Below are 19,694 nucleotides of genomic sequence, written 5' to 3' on the forward strand. Positions count from 1 at the left end.
ACATACATCAAACTCCATCAACACCAATGAAGTTGTCATCTAATGATCCAACATAAAGTTTGCCATCATGTTCTTGAACTTCAGTTATCCCATTTATACCAGGATATTGAGCAACTACTTCTCCCAACTGATTCAGCCTTTCTCCAGTCGAAACTAGGATAGGAATGATCACCTCTATTTTTATGCTACCAACAGCCACCCAAAAATCTCCCGATATAGTCCATTTTATATTATCTGGATTTCCATCAATGTTCGCCAACACATCAGATGAATTTGCTTTTGGGCCTTTCAGCCAAAATCTCCGAATTTTTTTAGAAATAATTTCTGTGACTAAGAACCCCTGCTGGCCCTGAAAGTTTATCTAGTAATAATGTGACTTGTTTTGTTGCTATATCATACTTGAACAATCTCCCTGATGTATCTCCGCTTAGAACAATTATTAACTTAAGGCTGTTTAGAAGAAGATTCAATTAAAAAATGACGAGTTAGTTACTCCCTTTCTTTACTCATATTTCTATAACTTATGCTTAAAAGCCACTTAAAATAAATTCATCTAAACAGGCTCTAAAGGTAGTATTGGGCATAAGAAAATGTTTTAGTATTTTGCAAATAGTGAACTTCAGTATTGACAAATGTTGGTTTGTCCAGCATTTGACAATTTTGAACTTCAATTGTCATTCCGGTCAATGTAAGTTCTTAGTTTTACGGAATAAGAAATTTAAGTTGACAAAAAAGAGTTTTAAATTAAATCTTATGGTCTTCCATTTAAAATAAGTGTGATGAGTCAAAATGGGCCGTTCGGAGGAAGAGCTCCTTGCCAAGAATTTTTTCATACCCAGAGCTCGAATCCGAGACCCCTGGTTAAGGAAGGAGCAGCCTCATCCGCTGCACCACATCTGAATTTTGTTGTCTTACTAAGCCATATAGAATATTATAACTAAAAAGTTAGTAGTCCCTCCGAGTACTTTTACTTGCTCAGTTTGAAAAACGGAGAGATAATTTACCATCTTTTACTATTTAATTCACCTTTATTATTAAGTATCATTCATTTTCAACATTAATTAGATGACTAAAAATAATTAGGAATAATGCTAGAGTTATCATTTTATTTATTTGTTTCTTAGGATGTATCAAGTCAACCACAATCAAGTAAATATGGACAGAAGAAATAGTAAATTACATAAAGAAACTTTCTTTTTTTAAACAGGCTAAAAACAAACGAGCAGAACTCTCACCTTGTTGGTGAGGATTTGATTGTCAGCATTGTAATCCCCTCCTCATTTTCCCTTCCCCAAACTTTTTTTTTTAAAAAAAACTGATGAAGTATTTGAAATACAAGAGAAATATTGCCCCCAAAAAAAATGTTTGAGAAGTATTTTAAGTGAAATGATATTTTCTCAAAGTAAATCACGTCCAAACATAAGTTAAACTTTCAAATATTCTTTTTTCAACTTCAACCAACTATTATCTACATGCTTAATTAACATGAGAAAAGTTTTAGAATGACGAACCCAATTTTGAATACTGGTCCTGAATCTACAAAATAAATGATTCCCTCTTCCTGATCGATGTCTAGTGAGTCGAGAAAGGCAAAAGGCTTGCCTTCAAAGCTAGTAACGACTGGTGTAACCAGTCCTCCCTTCGGTTTAGCCATCACCAGCCCATAATATGCATCGTAAAACCCAAGCCCATATGGTCTTCCACAAATTTCTTGTGATAATGGGTCATTTGTGCCATCACATCTTTCCTTGCTCCTAAACATCAATATTAATTAACGACAGATTAATATTAGTCTTTGAGAAAAGGAGGAGAAGCACTGCAAAAATAGCTACCAATTTTGTTGTTGACCCGTCGCTAAATTACGGAGATTTATGTTTAGTTTTCAAAACTTGGGGGTGGGGAAGTGGAAACGGAGAGGGGATTACAAGGTGGAGAATGAATCCTCACCAACGTGATGAAAATTAAGGTAGCTAACTAACTATTTATCAATTACTTCCTCAGTTTCGCTTTAATTGGCTCTTATTGACTTGTCACATTCTTTAAGAAATTATTTAATAGAGGCTTATTTTACTCAAATAACCCTATTAATTATGCATTGGAAACATGAATTTGAGTAAATACACTTTGTTTAATCATTTAATGCTGAGGATAATATTGAAAGAACATAAAAAAATTCTCTTGATTTCATCAAATGGACAACTAAATTGAAACAAATATTTTTAGAAAGAGGGCCAACTAAAACGAAACGAAGGGAGTACTAGCTAATTCCTCTTTTTAACTTAGGCAATATGCAATTATGCATGATGTGCTTTTTAACTTGTCCTCTGTTGGCATTAATGTCCTCTAACTTCGCGCGTGTAAAAGTAGATACTTAATCTATTTCAGGAGCGGCTCTACCTATTGAAAAAATAGGCAACCGCCTTAGGCCCCCAAATATGAGGGGCTTTATTTTTTTTAATTTTTTTTTATAATAATAGATTATAGGTTTTTTTTTTAAAAAAATTATTAAGTACGATTAGTAAAAAAAATAAACTTCTTATATAAATGTTTGAAAGTTTGATGTATTTAAACTTTAAAGTACTATGTCTCAAGAGTGATTAAATGCATAGATAATATTAATGGAAAAAGAATTATTAGAAGAAATCGACTACAAAAAAATATTAGTAACTTTGTATCCCAAAATATCTAAAATATAGACTTTATAAAAAAAATATTTATTTTTTCTTAAAAATTTAAGCCCCCGTTCAAATTTTGCCTTAGGCCACTAAAGTGATTATCTTAAAAGTAGAAACACGCATCCTATGAGGCAAATCGCGTGACATGCATGTATCCTACATGTCAAATTGAGTGATATTTATCATGTAAGACATTTATGTCTACTTGTGCATACCCAAAATTGAAGCACATAGATACCAATTGAAAGTTAAAATCCACGTTTACGGTTTATGCAGAGTAAATAAGAGAAAAAATAAAATGAAGCTTAGAATTGGAATATCAATTACCTATTTGGTGATGTAGTAGCAAATTCAGTGAAGCCAACTTTCAAATACTCTTTTTCAACTTCAAATAATTGCTAAGAGAAAAATGAAGTTTTAGAGTGACAAACCTAATTCGGAATACAGCTCCTGAATCTACAAAATAAATCCTTCCCCTTTCCTGGTCGATGACTAGTGCGTCAGGAAAGGCAAAAGGCTTGCCCTCAAAGCTAGTTACAACTGGTCTACCGAGCCCTCCGCTTGGTCTAACCACCAAGAGTCCATAAAATGCATCAGTTATATATAGATCACCTGTTCTGGTGTAAAATTCAAGGTCATACGGTCTTCCACATATTTGTTGTGATATATTGGACCGTTTGTGCCATCACATCTTACCTTGGTCCTAAAGATGCATAATAATTGACAAAAATTATCAGTCTTTGAGAAAAGAAGGACAAGCACTACAAAAATTAGCTACAAACATCGTTACTAGTTAATCCATAAATTTTGTTGTTTAACTACGAAATTTGCCAGTAGTGAATAAGAGGAATTTAATTACCTATTTGGTGATGTAGTAGCAAATTCAGTGAAGGCAACATTTGGACCTTCATATTTGACTACTCTGCCATCTCCAACACATGCGTAAGGTCCGCCACCTTTTGGGTCGAAAGCAGCGGATTCAGGGCCTAAAACTCATGGTGGAAGTCGGAGATGTGAAGGTTGGCAATGAACAAGATAAGGTGAGACATTTAGCAGTACCCAAATCTGGAGAATTAGGAACATTCTTTTTGTAATTGAGACTATTTCCATGCTTCTGTGTATCCAATGAAATAATCAGCTGTTGAATACCTATACTAGCAATTGCTCAGTACCATTCCTAGCTAGATCTTGTGTTAGGCAGATTCAATTAACTTAAATGTTCTTGACTGGAGTGCTGTATATATCTGATTTTTCAAATGTTAGTTATTTGAACGCAATTCATTTTCAGTCATAAGGTATCCAATAAAAATACAACTTTAGGGAAACTGACCCCAAAAACTATCTATTAAGATGGAAGTGCTCAAGGCTAGATAAGCAACACATCCCTTCCCCATTTAACCGATGTGAGATTCTAGTCGCCTTCATTACAATAATATTGATCATGACATAATGAATATATATAAGAAAATATTTATACACTTAAAAGAATATATTAGATAATAGAGCGGTGAGGTGTTGATGAATTCATTGTAAACTGGCTCTTAACAACAACAATTAATCAACAATAGATCATAGGCAACAAATTGCCTGAGATAGGGAATTAGAGCACACCAATAATGCTTACGGGGGTACTGTCCTGATAGCAAGGGTAGACAAAGCTCAATGTACGGTTTTTTAGAACTCAATAATTTTTGCTCATGATATGCTGTATATTTAATTATGTGCATTTGAATATTTGCAATCACACATACTTATATAAGGAAAATGGCAATATCTGATTTATCTGACATCGTAGGATATTCCAAGATATTGTTTATAAACTATGATTTGTTAATTTGCTAAGTTTATATAAGAAACGGAAAAACTTTGATATTTTTTACTTGTGGAATTTTCATTTTGATGAGAAAAATTGTAACTTAAAGAAATCTAAATTACATAATCAAACAAACCTTCAATTTCAAATCAATCCTTTTTCAAATTATTACGTCCAAACGGGCCTACTAATTTCACTTCATTTGAAATTTTGAAGGATGCATTGTGTTTAAATCATACCTTTTGCAAATAAAAGATGTGAGCATTTTATTTAAATTATGAAAGATGAAAACAGATTGTAAGCTATTATTCAAATTTGGGAAAATACTCAAAAAAAAAAATACTGAACTTTGACCGAATTTGTAGTTGAGCATACTAAATTTTGCGAAAATTTTATTATCTGCCCACTTGGACAAGTGCATGTAATTCATGCGCATTGGGCGTGTGAGAGTATTAAAAAACGTTAAAAACCTTTTTTTTGTCAAATAGCCCTCAATTTTCTGATTTTTAAAATTTTTATATTTTTTATTTATTTTTTCATTCTTTATCTTCTCTCTTCTTTCTTTCTTCTTTCTCTTCTCTCTTCTTTCTTTCTTTCTTCTCTTCAATGGTGCTTCTTTCTTTCATCTTCAACACACCCAATTCATTTCCATCAATTTGACCCAATTTCAAATTAAAAAAGAAAAAGGTGCTTCTGTCTTTCATCTTCAACACACCCAATTCATTTCTATCAATTTGACCCAATTTCAAATTGAAAAACTAATCATCTTTTACGTTTGGTCGAAAGAAAAATTAAAAATTTATCAAATTTGGGAGGAAATTAATTCCACCATTGCAACCGCATTTGGACATAATTAAGAAACTTTGGAAAAGTGTTCCATTCGATTTGAATAAAATTATTGAAGAAATTTTTCGATTTGAATTTGAAATTTGGAAAAAGATTTAGTATGAACTAAATAAAAGTCAAATTTCAAGAATTAGAAATCAAGATTTTGGTGAAAATATAATGAAAATTGCTGAAAAGAATAAGAATGGAGAAGAAAGTAAATAAAAATTATTATTTTTTTAAAAAAGCACGTGCATATAAAAACGAGATTGACTCGTGTATTACATTGTTATCTGCCAAAATTGGGTATAACGTTTCGGAGGAATTAAATCCACTTTAAAAAAGTCTAGGTGGGTAGTAGGCCCCCCACAAAATTCAAAGTTCAATATGCTCAGCCACAAATTCGATCAAAGTTGAGATATTTTTCTAAGTATTTTCCCTTCAAATTGAATTATGAAGTAATTTTTCCTTTTAATTAAAGAGTGCTAAAATTCAAAACTACTCCTGATAGTGTCCTTTCTCTGAAATACAAACAAGCCCATCCAATAAAAGCCCAATTTAAAAGTTTTTTCCTTGGTAGTTAAACCCTAGCAGTTTATTGAGTTCCAATTTCTTCTCTCCATTTCGCTAAACCCTACGCCCTGCTTGTACTTCAACAGAGAGAGAGATGGGTAGCGATAGCGAAGTAGAGAAGTCGGTACAGAAAGAGAAAGAGAGAAAGAAGCTATTAGCTTTAGCTCCTATTGCTAAGCCGCTCGCTGGAAAGAAACTCAGCAAACGTACCTTCAAACTCGTTAGGCGAGGTATCCATAATCCTTCAATATTTACTCACTTTTTTTCGTGTTGTATTTACATTTGCTTAATCAAAATTGTTCTGTTTTCAGCTGCGGAACATAAGTGCTTGAAGAGAGGAGTTAAAGAGGTGGTTAAGAGTATTCGACGTGGTCAAAAAGGGTCAGTCCACTTCTTTGCTTTCTTTCATACGCCCCCCGTCTATTTTTTCATTGTTCACTATTTACTTTTGAAAAATAAGGAGCCATAAATTGAATTGCAATTTTACTATATCACCTAATAAATTTAATCCTTTGGAAAATGACCAAACATAAAGGTAGTTTGGTAATTTTCTAAACCGAACAAGTAAAAGTGGATATCTATTTGGATTGCCCGTGTTAGACGCGAATTCATGCACATCCTGCCACTTTTCTTTTTGTTAACTGACTGTCGATTATTTTTCTGTTATAAGCTTGGAGAAATGAGCGTGTCTTGCTAGTAGGTACGAGCGCTTTGTCTTGTTATCTGTACTAGTAGTGCTGCGCTTGTAGTTTCTTGATTGTGTAATTTTATTGATGTCTATCGTTTTGGGTTGATGAGTGTAGTATTATTTGGTGGCACTAGTGATCGGAAATAGCCTCTCTAGCCCTCTCTACCTACACTCTGTCCTCCCTAGACCTCACTTTGTGGGAATACACTGGATGTGTTGTTCCCGTCATTGTAAGCTCTGAGAAATGAAAACTGGAAATCGAGTCTTTCTTGATTGTCCGCAGTCTCTATTCTATGTGTACGTGTACCACAGTCCTATAGGGTTAGATCAAGCCTCATTCTGTTGAATAGACTTTGAATTTATGGACAAGTACTTCTACCGTTAGGCCACAGTCCTATAGGGTTAGATAAAGTCTCATTCTTTTGAATAGACTTTTTGAATTTATGGACAAGTACTTCTACCGTAAGGCCACACCCCTGTTTAGTGCCATAATGCCCCTGAAATGATATTGAAATAACTCACAAAGCTGGCTGTATAATTAAGACTTACAAGTAAGCCAAAATAACAAAAATAAGCCAAAAACCATAAGTTAAAGATCCTAACTTTTAATTTTGGCTTATAAGTCATAGGCTCTAAGCCCATCCAAATAAACTCTTATTGAAGGATAGCTCGTGTGAAAAATTTAGGCTTTTGAGTTATTCCAGACTCTTCTTACTTGAAGCAATCAAATCAATACCTAATTGTTTTTAAAGTGCCAAAATTGATGTTTCATTGACGGGCATTCTTCCACATCAGTACCCTTTTTTGTGTATTGTGGGTTGGGGTAAGTTGTACAGCATCGGTATGTTTAATAGCCTGCTCTGTAGCATAGTCCATAAGCACACGTACAAGCGATTCGGCAGCTTGTTAATGTGGCTCAATGATAGATTTTCTTCCCTGAAATATTTGTGACATGAACTGGTCTACATGTGATTTCGGACGTTAATGTTGAACTACATATTTGTGTTTTGGGAAAAGGGTCAAATATACCCTGTACTTTCATTAATTGGCTAGCTTTGCCCTTTGTTATACTATGAGGCTATTTATACCCTCACTGTTATCAAACTTGTCAAATGTACCCTTCAACTTAACACTTTTAACATTCATTCCAAAACTGCCTCTTTAAAATTGAAATCACCCATTATAAATGGATTCTCATTTACTCTAACCCACCGTCCACAGAAAATTTTTAAACGAAATAAAATTAAATTAACGGCACTAGAGAGGGTGAACTCCCAGATTAAATTACTCTTTCATGGCTGTAAAAATTAAGAAAAAGAATTGACATATTATCGAACAAATTAAATAACATTATATTAAAGAATCACACAAGTTTTAAAGTAGTAGTTTTACTTTGAATAAAGAATCATAATTTTAGAAAAATCGATCAAATTAATTCTCATCCAAATGAATATATGGTAGCTGGGCTTTTGTGATTTTCCATATTTTTGGAAAACTGTTTCACCATGCCTCCATTTTCATTGTCTTCTAGCAAAACGGAGTGAAATAGGTTCAATTCCCAATTTTCTCGCCATCAGCTCCACCACACAACCACTAGCCTAAGACTTTCTCACAATGGATCTGAAAAATGCAAATTAAAAAAAAAAAAACCCAATGAAATGCACAAAAGTTCAGAAAGGGGAACAGATTCTTCAAACTACTTTGTACAATCTAAACATCATATATTAAGCAAATCAAGATAATTTGCTATTTGGCTTCAAATGAATATGCTAGCTATAATTCAACTAAAGTGATATTCATAAAAAACCATAAGGAAGTACGAAGAGATGAAGTTGTAACTGTTGGAGAAGAAAGACTTATTTTAAATAATATTTTAAGTTCTCTGAGCTATACCCAAAAACAAGTAAAGTCTATACATGAGCTGTACTGAAAAATCTTGAAGGTCAGCATTGAATTTTAAACTGATTAATTTTTTATCATTCTTTTCAACTATTCGTTATAACTGATTCACCACATTCTTCAATAGTATACATTTTTTAAAATTGAAAGTTGAGACAAAAAAAAAAGGTTGAAAATAGCAAAATTGACCACTTCTAAGTTATCAGTATTTCCTAAGCAGCACTATATTATACTCTGCTTCCACCGCCCACGTTTGTGTGTGTGTATATATATGTTGGTCCTCATCAAGTGTCTGATTTATTTGATTTTAATATGTGGAACTAAGATTAACTTGCTACATTTTGTTCTCTTTTCCCTGTATAACTGAAAAAGGGCAATTTTGGTAATAATGTGGAAAGTGTTAAGTTGAAGGGTACATTTGACAAGTTTGTTAACAGTGAGGGTATAACCCCATATTATAACAAAGGGTAAAGTTAGCCAATTAATAAAAGTAGAGGGGTATATTTGGCCCTTTTCCCTTGTGTTTTAACATATCATGAACAAGCTTATTAACAACATTGCCTTTTGGGAACTGCAGATTGTGTGTTATAGCTGGAAACATTTCTCCTATAGATGTCATTACTCATGTTCCAATACTATGTGAGGAAGCTGATATACCATACATCTATGTTCCCTCAAAAGAAGTAAGCTTTCATCTTCATACACTATATTATTACATTCTTGTTGTGTGGCCAGTTTCTTCCTCAAACTCAATATGTATTTAATTTCATTATTTGTGATGAGGATCATGATAAACCTTGTGTTTCAGGATCTTGCAAATGCTGGAGCCACTAAGAGGCCAACTTGCTGCGTTTTGGTATCGACAAAGCCTACTAAGGGGGAACTTAGGCAGGAAGATCAAGAGAAACTGAAAGAAGATTATGATCAAGTTGTATCAGAAATTCGCGAAATAACTGCCTCCTTGTTTTGACATTGAGGGGGTTTCGCTTAGTTCCCTGTACTTAACTCTGCACCATTTCATCTCTACTTTATTCTGGAACACGCTGTTTAAACATATGCTATTTATTTACGTCACCGTCCAATTACGTGTGAATAAAGAAGCCGAAAGCTGACAACTAACAACGCACAACGCATAAAGAATGAAAGATCACTCAATTTTAACAAAAAATCACCAAAAAAAAATGATTGATTACTATTATTGTTGTATTTAAACCCTGACATTAGTCTGTTGGATAAGCATTTTTCTCCTTAAACTATAAATGCATGAACTATTCTCGAGTACAAGGATTGGACAAGCAACCTAAAAAGAACACCCGTTCCACTATACTTTTCACTAATTAACCAACAAGAAATATTCTCTCAACGCAAGAGACAATTATTTCAGGCTCTTCGTGTATTTATTGGCTCTTCAAAGATAACAAGGCTCAAAGCATATACATTTGAACTTAAAAGTCTCTTAATATATGTACGTCGTCTTCTAGCTCAGTGTTAAAAGTAGCATCAGCTGAATCAATTATTTTTGAGACAAGGTCCTGAACAACAAGATACCGACACCGCCAATAGCAAGAGTAAGAAGTAGAGGAACACCAATTGACTCAACAACTTCAGCCATTCCTTCAGTCCTATCTGTTCTCCCTAGGCGAGGCCTCTCTCCGTGGAGCTCACGGAGGATATTGCTCAGATTGTCTATCTGGTGCATGATCTGACGCTGTGATCTCCCAATGAGAAGTACCTGCTCCCAAATTATGTTTGCATGAGAAGTATAATTGCCTAATCAATTTCTCAATCTTCTTGAGACGACTGTGTTGAACTTGGACCACGGTTGTTTCTAGAGAATTTTTTTAGTACTTGGAAACAGAAATTATTAACACCCAATGCAGTCTCAAGTACAACAACATATTCAGAGTAATTTCACAAGTTGGGGAGGGCAGTGCAACCTCGCCCCTACCTTGTAAAGATTGAGGGGATGTTTCCGACAGATCCTCAACTCAAGTAATGATAAGGTAAAAGTCATTGCAGTAACTGTTAATTGATGCAATTGAAAGTCAGGACTGATCTTAAAGGAGTTTAAGCAAGATGAGAGAAATAAGAAGTAAGAATTCGTAAAGTCACGAGGCATAGCCAATCTAAGGATTAGAATTGAAATTGATTAGGTGACAAATCATACCTTGTGTATACTGGATGGTAAATGTAAATAGAACACGAATTTTTATGGAATAATCTAATTATAGATCTAAAAGTGTATTAGGGGCCACAATATTACGTGAGTTGTGATGTATGCACTATGAATTTAGTGTTACTGGGCATACAATTGCCAATATTACTTAAAGAAAATCTTGAAAATAACACTGGAAGTGATAAAGATGATGCTAAAAAAGAAAACTATCGTGCACTCATTAGCTCTCTGTGAGATACAGGATTATTTTCAAATGGATGAATTATGCAATAGCCGAGTTTACTCTAAAACTTGGTCATATTGACTCAAAAGGCCAACTATTGTCTGTTGGATTAGTGAGTATATCAAACTACTTGCCATGCTTCCTTTCTGACTCTACTTAATGCAAATGATGAGCAAGAGATGATTGTAGAGTACCTCTTCCATTAGAGTAGACTCTCTTGCCAGTTGAGAAGACGATGATGAATGAGGTAAAAGAGAACCAGCCAACGAGCCATTGCCTAACCCAGCCACAAAAACAGAAGTTGGTGCAGACCCATTGCAAGGCTCAGCATGCACTGCCAAATTTTGTTGGCTAGCGGAAACTTTATTGGCAGATATTTTTGAGTTTAGCTCTTCTATCCGAGATGTAAACTCATCCATTCGCTCACTCAGCGTGGAAATTTGTTCTGTAAGTTGAGAAACGACTCCCTGGAAAAGGCAATTCTTGAGTGATTGAGAGAAAAAGGGAACAGAAAAGGTAAATGTTAGGTCGGGAATTGAGATATTATAAACAGTTCAGCATAAGTGAGAGGCGCTGGTAGTACGTTGCCGTCTCTTCTGATGTATAAAAAGATGACATTAAGCAGGAAAATAGAAAAGGAAAAACAGCGTACATATTAGATGGACTAACATGATAAAACAAAGGGAACAACATTCACGTTTCTTGTTCTTGCTAAATTGGAAGCTAATAGATTATAACATACAAATAGTAGAATATTTGGCTCCAAAGTAAAATACTCTTTCTAGTTAGAGTATCTCTGGTACACACTGACGTTATTACAAGCCTCTTTGCTGGTAAAGATTCCAATAACCAAGTTCTCCATGTTAACAAATCAACCTATCTTTTTTGTAAAGCGAATGGATTCTCGTACGACCAATTTTAAGATTTATAGGACTTGAATAATAGTCCCTTCAATGTTTTTTGGGTTAAAGCAAAGCAGATATGTTTTTTATACATCTATATACAACTCTCAATCTTAAGATAAAAAGACTCTTGATGTTCCGCATGATTAAAAAGGGATCCATCATGGCAGGCGTTTTCAGCCACCGATCCCCGTGGTTGCCAGGATATCATCATTTGGCTTGCTTTTTCAAAATTATAAAGTCAACTTTGTTGATTCTGCAAACCATGAGATCCAAAGTGTGTACTTCCTTCACTCCTACATGGAGGACTCATTTCATTCTGCTGAACAGATTTTCAGAAGAATTCTATCTATTACCGAACATCCAAGCAAATATAAATCTTTCCAAAGGTTATGTTGGTTTGAGTAACACCATTCAAATATAAAGGAATATTTAAGTTATCAGAAAATTTGACAGACTGCTCTATTCAAGGGTGTGGTGGTTCTGAGTCATGATGGTAGTGGCTAAGAGAAATGAGCAGGAAAGGGTGATATATTCTTGAGTGTCAATAAGAGCAATTAAGAAACAATTAATGATGTTCAGAAAATGATCTACGTCAGTGGATGAAACTCTTCTCCTTTTCTTGGAGTAAAATATAATATTAGAGCTAAACTTGTGCAATTTATGTCAAACAAATGCCCTGAAGTAGGGAAAACATTTTGTAAGAGAAATTTCAGAAAAGACCAAACAGAGAAATTTGAAGTCAGTTCACGCACCAAAAATAACTCTAATATGTCGCCAAAATTGTGGAGACATTAAATTCTAACAAAAACCTGAACTTATTGCTCTGAATAATTACCTGATTAGCCACTGGCGCTGGAGAATCAGGGGTTCTCCCATCATATCTTCTACTATTAACCGCAAGTTTTGTCAGCTTGGACAGGTGTTTTTCTCGTTGTGTTGAGTATGAATGTGGGATACCACTGCCAATAGTTACAGGCGAACAAATGATGAGTTTCCGGTGCATGAATTTTGCAGAAATAAGTAGATGATGATTGTAAAAAATAAAAACATCCAAACAATGGTCAATATATATAGAATACTTTGAGCAGCAGATAACAATTTAGACTATGACCTACCGATTAAGAAACTTTGTTCTCCTATCTGCCGAGGCTCGGGATAGAGCTTCTCTAGGGCTTGAGACCAAATCGTCGTCTATGCTCAGCTTTGTCTTCAGATCATCTGGCAATGCCTGCATGGCTGTAATACTGAGAACCAGGAATAACGGGAAATTTGGTAGTTGATTAAAATTTATCATACCATAACATCGTTTAAAAGCTTCTCCAGCTGAATTTGCTCAATGTAAGTGCGAGGAATATACGAACCATCCAAACCCAGAGAGTCAGCAACAGATTTAACATGTGAACGATCTCTTCCTTGCACCTTCATAAGGAGAAAAACGTAAATCATAATAGTAGTAATTAGCTTCTCAGGCTAAACAATGCCAGAATAAAGGAAGAGGAAGCTCATTCTAGCAGACTCTTATTTGTTCCTTGGTCTTCAGCAAAAGGGAAATTAAAAATTAACTAGGTCTTCAGCAAAAGGGAAATTAAAAATTCTCATATATTCATCAGCAAATAGCTCATAAAATTTTCTTCATTAATATTTGTTGAACTTCCTCAACTAAGGTTTCAAGAAACTCTCTCTTCCCCCTTTACTTCATTTTTCAGCATGCTCACGTCACGTTTGTAAAGAACTTAAGGTGTACACTTACATCATAGTGATGAGCAAGCATGGTATCCAAACTGGATATTTCTCCAAAATACAATCCTTACAATTGTCTCAGCCCCAAATATTAAAGTCGCTTCCAGTAGATTAATAAAATGTGTGTGCAAGACTCACAAAAAATTCAATTACCCACGGCCTTAGCCACATTTTTAAGTCTAAGACTTGGCTGGGTACCACCTTAAAGAGATTCTCTAGGAGGTCTATTACACACATTCTTTGCCTGAATTCCAGATGAAATAAAATCAACCCAAATTCTCAAAACAAGAGACAGATAAAAAAACAAAAGAAATTCTGCTTTGTAAATCATGATTCAAACATTTAAAAGAAATTATAGTAAGATAAGAGTGATTTAGTAATTTATGATTGTCATACCTGAACATACCGACGATTAAGTTGCTCCAACCAATCTGTTTTCACACAAACCTTGTCATCAGAGAAAATGTGGCTGCTCCTTTTCAAAATAGTTGCAATTGAATATCCTAATGCCATCAAACCACCAAGAAGTCGTACACTGACTTCAAAGGTGATTCTTGGTGATATAATAAAGGGACTATCTGTAACCCATTCCTGAAAGAAATACATGAAAATCCTCAGAAGATACAAGATTATTAGTATCAAGATTACTACTTCTTTGACATTCCTTATAATAAGGCTTTTAGAAATTCACTAGATACCGATAATGTACCCAAATTAGGAACCAGAGGAATAACTTCCGAAGTTGAAAGGTCTTGACTGCTCATTTATAGCTATGTAGCAAACAGAATAACAAGCTGAAATGCAACATTTGAGTGTGAACTTCAATTCTCCTTCTACATATCTTCAGGTGAGTCAAGTCATCCACGTCATAAAGACGAATGCAAACTGACTTATCTATGATTTTGGTATTAAAGGATCTAGTCTCCATCGTAAAAGAAAGGTGCAGGATGCTCTACCAGGAGAAGAGAAAGGGATGCAAGTAGAGAAAGAGAGAAGTTAGATTATGATAAGTCATAATAGTAAATGTCAAAATTGAAGCTAGTCACACGATACTGTTCTATGGTTTAGTGTCCACATCTATATGATAGACAGCCTACTCAAAAAGGAGTTAATTTGTATTAGATTGATTGCTACATTATGTCTGATGTATCATATGGGACACCTCAGCGCCAGATATCTTAAAGATGTTCTAGCAAGTTCTATAACCAGTAGATCCTAGAATTTTAAAAGGCGGTTCATTCAGCATACAGCTAATGACCGACAGTAGAAGCTGACAGCATTCTTGCTGCTCAATCAACAGTTTAGATGCATCACAGTCAAATAGATGATATGAAGGATCCAAGCAGCTTAAACAATATCAAGAAAGTTTACCATCTGAAAATGATAACACTAGGTGACAAGTAACCAAGTATACTGATTGATATGCTCAGCATGTAAGTAATGATTGATATGCTCAGCATTTACACAAGGAACTTATTGGTCACCTCAAACATAAGAGTGTATCTTCCGTCCTTGTTCCTCATCCTCAGATATGATTGGCAGGCTTCAGGATCTTCACCAGGAGGTAGGAGATAAATATCATAAGTTTCCTCTGTAGTTTCCTTGTATTCATTTGAAAACACAGCCTTGATCTGGTCTACAGTCACAGTTTTAGTTGACTGTAAAATACATTTAGAACCCATCAGTCCCAAAAATTGTGCTTGCATAGTCACAATATAAACGGAACATAGAGATAAAGGTCAAAAAGTTGGACCTTTAAAACATATGTGGGATTCTGAAATCCAGTGAACGGGTTAAACTTGTTAATAATTTTGATATGAGCTGTCTGTAGATCAGGTTCAATAAAGGCTTTGTACATAGGATACACCTGTTGGAAGAATGCCATAAAGATCAGTACACTTGGTTTTTGAAAATGTATAAGGAAGGATTAGAGATAGGGTGTGCTCGGTATAAAGGAAAATACAGAAAACATTTTCCTATTTTCTCATGATCGTTTGGTCAAAATTTTTTGGAAATATTTTTTAGAAAAACAAGATCCTTGAGAAAAAGGTAGATGACTTCCTTAATAAAACTAAGGAAAACAAGTGGCATTGTCTCCTCCCACTCTTACAAGTTACAACCACCCAACCCCCCTGTCTCACCCCCACCCATCCTCCACCCGCCCCACCCCAACCCTCACCCCACCACTGCCCTCCCCCTCCCCCAACACAACATCCATCACCCTATCTCTACGACTCTACCCATTCTCATTTTAGGATAATATTTTTCACTTGCGTACCGAACACAAGAAAATAAGTAAGAAACCACTTATTTTCATAGAAAGTTTTTCCATGGATAACATTTCCCTCCATACCAAACACACCAATATTTGCAATTAATTTGAAAATAACAGAGACGGAACCGTTTCTGAGATTTGCTGGATTATCTCCTCGGGCTCTTGTCCAGCACGTTGAATATCCCTAAGAACCCGTTTCACTAAGTCAAAGTGCACTCCACCAGTGACACACACACGGAGATCTAACAATGGCCTCAATTTTTCACTCAAAGCATATATCCCTTCAATTATAACAATTCGTGAGCTTGGAACTTCAAGTGTCCTGCCAAATCAATGGTCGAAAGAGATTATGGGATCAGACAGAAGTAGATGTGCCTTTTACATTGGCAAGTAAGGAAATAAGACCTCTATGTGTTCATTAAATAGTGTATGAATCAAGTCATGAATGTTATTAAGCACCAGGTGGGGAAGGCTGGGGGGGGAGGGGGGGGGGGGGGTTGGCTGATCCCAAACCACAACTCTCTCTCCTCTTCACCAAAATAAACCCGATAAATCCTGAGCAAAACTTCGCAATGAAAGATATTGTTTATCGGTCAGATGCAACGCCATTCATGGGCTAAAATCAAATATTACACACATGGTGTACAAAGAAAACTGAGGTCTTAGTGTCTTTCAACTATCAAAAGTGGTCAAATTAAGCAGTATAAGTACTTTTTAAAATATGGTAAACCCCACTGCAGCAATCCCCTCACCCTGCACAACAAATATGATCTTTAATACCCCCTCTGTTAGCTCCAAGGAATACAAAACAAAAAGAAGAAAAGATTCCAAGCACCAAGGAACAATCTTAAGAGGAAAAGAACGTGAAGGAATAAAGGGATCCACAGAAAAGGTAGAGTGTCCTCGAGAAAAGTAAACAAGGGGATAGCATAAATAGCGAGAAGAAGAATACAAACTGACCTATAACCCACGCGAGAGCTTGATTTAAAATCGTATATAGGAACTTGAACAGGCTTCCCTGCTTTCAGCCCATGTATATTCTCGAGCAGAGTCTCATAGTCGGTCAAGCGTGGATCTGTTTCAAAAATACCAGGACATAAAAGTTAATGCAAATCTTCATCTTAAATTGCATTAGTCACAGCATAGCATAAGGTGAGGCCAAAGAACATAATCAGGAACTAAAGCATAAGAAAACCGACTATGCTGATGTGATCCAAAACAGTTAAATATGGCCTAACCATTTCATCAAGCATGCAGAAATTTTCATCTCAAAATATAAGAACATTGAATCAAATTGAGCGGCACATAGAAACACATAATAAGTGTAACAACCACAACAACAACATACCCAGTGTAATCCCACAAAGTGGGGTCTGGGGAGTGTACAGTGCACACAGACATTACCTCTAGCTTAGAGGTAGAGAGGATGCTTCCGATAAACTTATAAGTGTATTTTATATATATATATATATATATATATATATATATATATATATATATATACTCACTGCAATTTCCAGTCAAACAGAGTGTTTATGCATGCTTCTCTATGGTTTGTTACCGAAAAATTAAATCTTATGCTGGTCCCCCATCACTTAAATCCTAGTGTTTGCAATCTCCTTCCCCATTTGGGATGATGTAAGTATATCCTACACAACTGAGAGAAGTCTGCAGATTGCTAAGTGAAGATGATGCAAATAATAAAAATATTCCTACATAAGGTCACTACAAGAATAACTCATATACATCAACAAAATTATCTCATGCAATAACCAATCAGAAAGACCGAAAGCAAGACCACCGTCGAAGTTTCCATCAACGATACGACTGGGCTCATTGTAGTTGTCCATGTTTATGATAGCAATACTAGGCATAACATTCCGGATCTTTTCGGTGAACACGGTCTTTCCGGCCCCTGAAGGACCAGCAACTCCCACCAGTACGATTCCTTCATTCTTCTGAACCAACAACTGGCATGCACGGATTACTGCAAAGAAACCCTTCTCAACTGATAACTGATCTTGAATTGGGACTATCTCATATCGAGCAGAGTTGCTTCTTTTTACCAATTGAACTTGATCTCTTAATAGTCCAGACCTTCTTCGAGGTGAATCAGCATTGGAAAGAGTATCCTGTGCCATCAAATAACTGGAAAATTCTGCAAATTATGATTCAAATAAGGAATTTAAATAAAACTGCAATCCAAACATTACAGTAGTCTATGCACCCCCCACCCCCGAGAACGTTTTTTAGGGGAAATAGGATACGCGGCATCATTTGCAGGGGAACTTCATTCGCAAAGAAAAAGTTTCAATTCCGATATTTGTTCGGAATGCTTTGAACAAAAAAATAAATTTCTGTAGATATCAAGCAAAAGTACCATTTCTTGAAATGAAACAGATCATGAGAAAATGAGGTCTCAAAGCAGCTGTTGATTAAATCAAAACAAAAGAGAAAATATGTATGCATTGTGCACATGTAGGAAGGGCACACGATAGTTGTCATTCTAACTCGACTATGCCGCAAAACGTAGCACGCGCTGAGACTAGTTGAATGAAACGTTGTAGTAGACTGACAGCTTAAAAATAGTTTAACTACGATGAATCTCCAAAAATGGATACCATTCAACCTCACTAATCCAGGACTGATGCGAAATTGATGGATTAACTAATATCCTAAAGTCAATTAAGAAGAGAATGGAAAAATTAGAGTTATTTTTATATAGTATATATATTTCTAAAATGATCAATTAACCTTAAAAAAACTGATTTTGGCACTCAAAATTGGCCAAATTAACCCTAAGAAATGAAAGTAAGAAACAAACTGCATCAAGGAAGTTAACTTAAATAAAGGAAAATGAAATTGAATGTGTAAAGTGAAAGTGTAATCAACTATGCCGCAAATGAAAGATTGTGCCAGGCAGCCTACCAAACAATCCTAAAAAAAAAAAAAAAAAGTTGAGAAGTCAAAGAAAAAGAAAGAAGTAAACTACCCGATGGTAATATGATCCAGTAAGCACTAGATGAATTTTAGTGAAACAGAAAGAAATTCCAAGATTCTAGACATTCAAAGAGGAAAAATGAAGTTGCTGATGTTAATTGATACAGTGAACTAGTACTAATTCCAGCAAGTAGACAATTATTCAAAAACCTAAATAATTTGGAACTGCGTGGATAATCAAAAAGTTGATATGAATGAAAACGTGAAATTATAGACCTCGAGAGTTGTACGTAAGTTGGCATACCTTTGATCAAGTAAAGACAAGTGTATTAGAGCCAAAAAAAAAAAAAAAAAATCAAAAATTTGCAAGAAGATTGATTTTTGATGTGGTAGTACAAGTGAACCGAACGGCAAGAAGAAGAAAAAGAAGAAAATATATATATTGCAATTGCAGAGAGAAGAAGACAGAAGTGGTGGATTTTAACTGCGAGGAGTTACTGAGTTTGTTGGATATTTTGTTTTTCATCCGGTGTAGGGAGGGACATGGGAAAGAAAACATGTAGACTCTTTGGATAAGGAGGAAAAAAAAAAGGAGGGAAATAAAAGGAAAGGTATTCCGTGGCGTTGGGTAGATACGAGTTTGGTTATTTGATGCTTATGACGAGATTTGTAGATAAAAAAGAGTTGAGACTCCCTCTCAGGTTCTTAATTAAATAATGGTAATAACTATCAGAGTTGACATATTGGTTCAGCGCTATGTCTCTTAAGCAAGAGGTTGGAGGTTCGATTGAAGCAAATTCTATGATCAATTCCCTACCGCAAGGTAATAATAGAATTTCACAAGTTAAAAAAATAAATTACTTAAATAACTAGAGATAATTGTTCGATAACTGTGGGGATACCTTGGGAAATTAAATATATATATATATATATAAAGATAATAATAGAATTTCACAAGTTAA

The 19,694-nt window shown here is 35.0% G+C and overlaps 2 protein-coding genes and 1 pseudogene across 10 annotated transcripts; 1 reads left to right on the top strand and 2 right to left on the bottom strand.

Moving 5' to 3' along the window:
* Positions 1–7: 7 nt before the first annotated feature.
* Positions 8–3,996, bottom strand: LOC107865928 (annotated as a pseudogene).
* A 1,822-nt stretch (positions 3,997–5,818) lies between these two features.
* On the top strand, positions 5,819–9,555 carry LOC107862367 (H/ACA ribonucleoprotein complex subunit 2-like protein). The gene is made up of 4 exons (XM_016707925.2): positions 5,819–6,116; positions 6,198–6,267; positions 9,051–9,156; positions 9,282–9,555. Exons 1-4 carry the CDS (start codon positions 5,981–5,983, stop codon positions 9,441–9,443), a joined length of 474 nt encoding a protein of 157 aa, XP_016563411.2. The 5' UTR covers positions 5,819–5,980; the 3' UTR covers positions 9,444–9,555.
* Positions 9,556–9,641: 86 nt separating this feature from the next.
* On the bottom strand, positions 9,642–19,373 carry LOC107862366 (inorganic pyrophosphatase TTM1). Of its 9 annotated transcripts, none has more exons than XM_047409812.1 (12): positions 19,037–19,373; positions 17,591–17,940; positions 16,753–16,867; positions 15,919–16,114; positions 15,271–15,384; positions 15,002–15,175; positions 13,914–14,108; positions 13,074–13,196; positions 12,893–13,005; positions 12,613–12,736; positions 11,067–11,339; positions 9,642–10,205 (listed from the first exon to the last, which is right to left on the bottom strand). In XM_047409812.1, the coding sequence occupies exons 2-12, from the start codon at positions 17,931–17,933 to the stop codon at positions 9,987–9,989; spliced, it is 1,989 nt and encodes a 662-aa protein (XP_047265768.1). In that variant the 5' UTR covers positions 17,934–17,940; positions 19,037–19,373; the 3' UTR covers positions 9,642–9,986. The 9 variants fall into 9 exon arrangements, with proteins under 9 accessions (XP_047265768.1, XP_016563407.1, XP_016563406.1 ...); XM_016707921.2 differs by having other exon boundaries at positions 11,067–11,354; positions 19,037–19,372; XM_016707920.2 differs by having other exon boundaries at positions 11,067–11,354; positions 17,591–17,950; positions 19,037–19,372.
* Positions 19,374–19,694: the final 321 nt, after the last annotated feature.

The sequence above is a fragment of the Capsicum annuum genome, chromosome 3 (assembly GCF_002878395.1).
Source record: "Capsicum annuum cultivar UCD-10X-F1 chromosome 3, UCD10Xv1.1, whole genome shotgun sequence".
Classification (NCBI taxonomy): Eukaryota; Viridiplantae; Streptophyta; class Magnoliopsida; order Solanales; family Solanaceae; genus Capsicum; species Capsicum annuum.

Coding starts and splice junctions, on each gene's coding strand:
- LOC107862367 (XM_016707925.2), top strand. CDS start 5,981: ATGGGTAGCGATAGCGAAGTAGAGAAGTCGGTACAGAAAGAGAAAGAG. Junction 6,117..6,197: donor CTTCAAACTCGTTAGGCGAG/GTATCCATAATC, acceptor TTCTGTTTTCAG/CTGCGGAACATAAGTGCTTG. Junction 9,157..9,281: donor TCTATGTTCCCTCAAAAGAA/GTAAGCTTTCAT, acceptor CTTGTGTTTCAG/GATCTTGCAAATGCTGGAGC.
- LOC107862366 (XM_016707921.2), bottom strand. CDS start 17,933: ATGGCACAGGATACTCTTTCCAATGCTGATTCACCTCGAAGAAGGTCT. Junction 14,109..15,001: donor GATACACTCTTATGTTTGAG/GTGACCAATAAG, acceptor TATTTCTTTCAG/GAATGGGTTACAGATAGTCC. Junction 13,197..13,913: donor TTAATCGTCGGTATGTTCAG/GTATGACAATCA, acceptor CTCCTTATGAAG/GTGCAAGGAAGAGATCGTTC.